This window comes from Priapulus caudatus, unplaced genomic scaffold (assembly GCF_000485595.1).
Source record: "Priapulus caudatus unplaced genomic scaffold, Priapulus_caudatus-5.0.1 Scaffold114, whole genome shotgun sequence".
NCBI classification, from domain to species: Eukaryota; Metazoa; Priapulida; class Priapulimorpha; order Priapulimorphida; family Priapulidae; genus Priapulus; species Priapulus caudatus.
In genome coordinates, this window is record NW_014577175.1 from 472,541 (window position 1) to 477,322 (window position 4,782).

The 4,782-nt window shown below is 55.1% G+C and overlaps 1 protein-coding gene across 1 annotated transcript in view; it reads left to right on the forward strand.

The window, feature by feature from the left end:
* Nucleotides 1-4,782, forward strand: part of LOC106805446 (apoptosis-stimulating of p53 protein 1-like) — a gene marked incomplete at its 5' end in the record, with an annotated part of 16,247 nt that overhangs the window by 9,537 nt on the left and 1,928 nt on the right. Inside the window, 6 exon segments of the mRNA XM_014807026.1 lie at nt 490-683; nt 925-2,613; nt 2,963-3,100; nt 3,669-3,779; nt 4,120-4,253; nt 4,411-4,577. Coding sequence (XP_014662512.1) covers nt 490-683; nt 925-2,613; nt 2,963-3,100; nt 3,669-3,779; nt 4,120-4,253; nt 4,411-4,577 — 2,433 coding nt within the window.

Sequence of the window (4,782 nt, forward strand, 5' to 3'; positions counted from 1 at the left end):
CTCTCTTTCTCTCTTTCGTCTCTTTTCGTTTCTTCTTTCTCTGTCTCTCTTCTCTCTTCTCTCTTTTCTCTCTCATCTCTTTCGTTCTCTCACACGCACTCTCTCTCTCTCTCTTTGGTTCTTTCACACGCACTCTCTCTCTCTCGTTCGTTCTCTCTCTCTCTTCCGTTCTCTCACACGCACTCTCCCGCTCTCGCTCTCTCTTTCGTTCTCTGTCTCTCTCTCTCTTTCGTTCTCTCTCACGCACTCTCTCTCTCGCGCTCTCTCTCTCTTTCTTTTGTTCTCTTACGCGCACTTTCTCTCGCGCTTTCTCTCTCTCTCTCTTTCGTTCTCTCACACGCACTCTCTCTCTTTCGTTCTCTCACACACACACTCTCTCTCTCTTTCGTTCTCTGACACGCCCTATCTCTCTCTCTCTTTCGTTCTCTCACACATTCTCTCTCTCTTCGTTTCGTTCTCTCTCACACTCTCTCTCTCCACCCCATGTAGCAGCAGAGCTGGACTCCATCCGGGTGCTGTTCAGCGAGAAGGAGATAGAACTGACGACGGCCGTCGCGAAGGTCGACTCGCTCACGCGACAGCTGGAGGAGATTCGCCGCGGCAAGACGAACGGCTACAGCAGCACCGCCAACACGCACTCACCCGCCGCCGTCGAACTCGAGAAGCTGCGTCGCGAACTCATGGTAGGTGGCGCCGCTTGGTGTGCGCTCGCCGTTATGATTTTCATTGTGATCCATATTTTAATTACAATAAGAAATATTAATTAATAATATATAGTTTGTATTCATTTATGTAGTTCGTATAGCATGTATAATAAATGTTACTAATGTAAATACAGTACGCGTAGATGAAGCATTGATGACTGTCGAATCATTAGCGGGTTCTTGTATCGTGTCATCGTCTCCGTCGTCGTCGTCGTTGCAGATCCGTAACAAGTTGAACGAGCAGCAGCACGGCAAGCTGGTCGCGCAGAGCGACGCGCTCTCCGAGAAGCAGAACGAGATGGGCGTCATAGACAAGCGCATAGAGGAGCTAACGCAGCGTCTGCGCCGCAAGCGCCAGGGAAACAACAACAATGGCAACAACAGCCCGCAGCAGCAGCAGCAGCAGCAGCAGCAGCAGGTGCAGCTGAGGGGAGCGGCGGCGAAGGGTCGGACGCGCCCTCTCAGCGCCAACGTCGCCGCCGTCGAACCGTTCAAACACGTACCGCAGCAGCAGCAGCAGCAGCAGCAGCAGCAGCCGGTCATGTCGCCCCTCGCTGACGACATGCACCCGAAGTTGATCAGCATGCAGACGGCGTCCGACCGCCGCGACGCAAAGACGCCACCGCCCGCCGACGAGGCGACGACGCTGCCCGCGAACGGACACGCGGGGTCGCCGCCGTCGCCGGTCGTCGTGCCGACGCTCGGTCAGGCGACGGTGATATCCGCGATGGAGGCGACGCTGAAGGAGGCGGAGAAGACGACGGAGCAGTACCTCACGCGGCGCCAGCACGCCACGCAGCCGGGCCGCGGCCAGGCCGAGGGCCTCAGCAGCCCGTCGTCGCCAGAGGGCGGCACCGCGGCGGTGGCGCGTCGCTCGCCCGTGGACGCGCGCGCGTCGCCGCCCGGCGTGCGGCTCCACCCGCCCGCGTTCATGCGACCCGTCAAGCGCGAGCCGATCACGATAAACGTGTCGAAGGGGGCGCCACCGGCGCAGCAGCAGAAACCGGCCGCGCCGTCGCCTCCCACCTCCGTGAGCTCGCTGTCGTCCACCAGCAGTCTGTCGCAGGAGGAACGCGCGCAGCCTCCTCCTCCTCCTCCTCCGTCCGCCACGGAGAGGAAGCCGGAAGAGAAGACGTCGGCGACGCCGAGTCCGGAGCCGGGGAAGGAAGCGGTCGACGCGGGCGTGGTCGAGCAGAGGGCGCCGGCGGGCGGCGACGCGGGCGCGGGGAGGTTCCAGCCGCGCGCGGTGAACGCGGGGCGGTTCGCGGGGAGGCTGGGCACCACGGCGATGGACCAGTACCGCAAGAACATGACGCAGCTCTACCAGGCCGCTCCCACCGCCCCCGCCCCCGCCCCCGCTGAGGCAAAGCTGGAGACACCCGAGGCAACCGTCGCACCACCTGCCTCGCCAGACGTCTCGGAGGCAACCAGTTTGGACTCCAAGGACCTCTCCTCCTCGAGCTCCCTGCCCCCGTTGCCGCCACCGCCGGCGGCGACAGCGGGCGAGCCACCGCCGTCTCAGACGAAGCAGGCCGTGTTCGGACGCAGCCGGCGCATCGAGATTCCGTCGGCGTTCCAGCTGCGCGGCATCGGCGGCGGCGGCGCGGGGCATCAGTCGCCGGACAAGGCTCCGCGCTACAACCCGCCGCCGCGCTACCCCGGCGCCCCCAGCGTGCACTACCCGCTGATCGACAGCTTCATACCCAACATCACCAAGTCGGTAAAGAAGCGGCACTCGTTCGCCGAGGCCATCCCCGGCAGCACAAACCTCGAGATGCTGGCGACGGCGGCAACCCCGCCGCCTCCGCCGCCGCGGATAGAGGAGGAGGAGCAGCAGATGCCCGCTGTTGCCGGCGACGACGACGTAGTGAATGTCGTCACGGAGCTGCAGGATAAGGACGAGGAAGAGGTGAGAGGAGAACGTCGTGATGGCTAATGCTGTTACTCACGCCTAGTAGATACATTACCTACCGGCCTTCTTCCCTCCCTCTGGCAAGGATTGGCTCGTTTGTAAAGAATGTCACGCATAATAACGAAGAACGCAAAATAATAATAATTTTTTAATTATAATAAAATAAACAGTGATAACAGTATAAAGAGATGAGTTCGTCTTTAGGGAGAAGTCGAGCAAATAAATATACGAAACTTATTGACAAATTGTACAGTCGACGAATTTTATTGACGACTTTTGTACAATCGCTATTCTGGTTCGTCATCGGTAGACCGATCCTCAGAGTCGAATGTTTGGTTTCACACAGGAGGATTCTTCGTCGCTGGAGCAGCCGCCACCACTATCTTCCCCTCCCTCCTCCCCTTCCCGGTCACCACAGTCAAGCAGCACAGTACAGCTTGTCAGGGATGTGCAGAAACCAATCATGAACAACCGACAGAAGAAGGTAGGCTTGCAACTAAATCGTTGAACCGGGGTAGTTTCAGCTTAACGATGGATGCTGGCTTGTGCTGCTGCTGCTGCATGCCGGAAACAAATGGTGGCTAGTGTGTTTGCCAATACGTAGGCGTCGAGTCACATCCTCACTTGGCTCAGATATTTCCAGCTATTTTGATAAATTTCGTCATCATTACTGAAATCTGCGTAGATCCGCGCCTATGAAATAAATCATGTTTGCGGGCAGAGGAAGCGAGTGCCCTAACTACGTGCCTCGCAACTAACAGAAGCTAGAATATTGTAATACAGTACACTGCAATTACACCAGGGGCGTAGCCAGGGGTGATTCCAGGCATTCCGGAATCCCCCCTGGTTTGTATCAAAATAGCACATATCTGATACAGTATGTATATAAAAGCATGAAACGAAAATTTTAACGAAGTTTTATTAGTATATAGTAGGTTTGGAATCCCCCCTCTTGGAAGGAATCCCCCCTCTTGGAAAGGCTGGCTACGCCCCTTTACACAGTGTCTCACACAGTGCACGCCGATGTTACATTGTATTGATGTTATACACAGGTATCAACTGAGAAGGGAATGAAGAGGAGAGTGAGCTTTGATCCACTGGCACTACTGCTTGATGCATCACTAGAAGGGGAACTGGACCTGGTCATGAAAACTGCAAAGGAGGTAACGATCATGTGTTCTGGATCATAACTTCATGTGTTAATGTGGTGCTGATCAGAAAATTTTGCATTTAGCAATGAAGTATCAACATGAGGTTTAACAAGTGAAATGATGGAGCAATTTAAACGTTTCTCATCATCATGAGAAAATTGAGCATTACTCGGCATTAAGCGGGCGAGCGAAATCAAGCGAATAAGCAAGCGCACACGTGATTACATCAGCACGTGCACAAACAAGCATAAAAGCAATTGCATAAGCAAGCGCACAATAAGAAATCATAATGCACAATTGTAAGCATGGACGATAAGAACGTGTGATCATAGGCTTCGTTGTTCCACGGAAGGTTCACAATCCGAGTGCTTCCAACGATGAGGGCATCACGGCACTGCACAACGCCATCTGTGCCGGACACTACGACATCGTCAAATTCCTCGTCGAGTTTGGATGCGACGTAAACTCTGCCGACAGCGACGGATGGTAAGCGAACAGACGAGCGAAGGGAACACGAAACATAATCATCTGAACGAGACATAAAATACGATGCCACAAGTTGTGTAACGACTTGTAAAACAGTATCGCAGCGCCATCTCTCGGACGTTAAATTCAGTTAACTGCAATTCATTCATTGATACAGGACGCCGCTGCACTGCGCTGCCTCGTGTAACAACCTGCCGATGGTGAAGTTTCTCGTCGTGCACGGCGCGTGCATCTTCGCTACGACGTACAGCGACCACGAGACGGCGGCAGAGAAGTGTGAGGAGGACGAGGAGGGTTACGCGGGCTGCTCCGAGTACCTGTACGGTAAGTAGTAGCCTGTAGGACTGCCTGTACGTAGTATATATGCATACACGTAGGTAGGTAAGTGGATGAGTGTTTTCCGGATGGATGGATGGATGGATGGAGTGGGTCGGTGGATGGATGGATGGGTGGATTGGGTGGGTGGATGTATTGATGGATGGATGGATGGATGGATGGATGGATGGATGGATGGATGGATGGATGGATG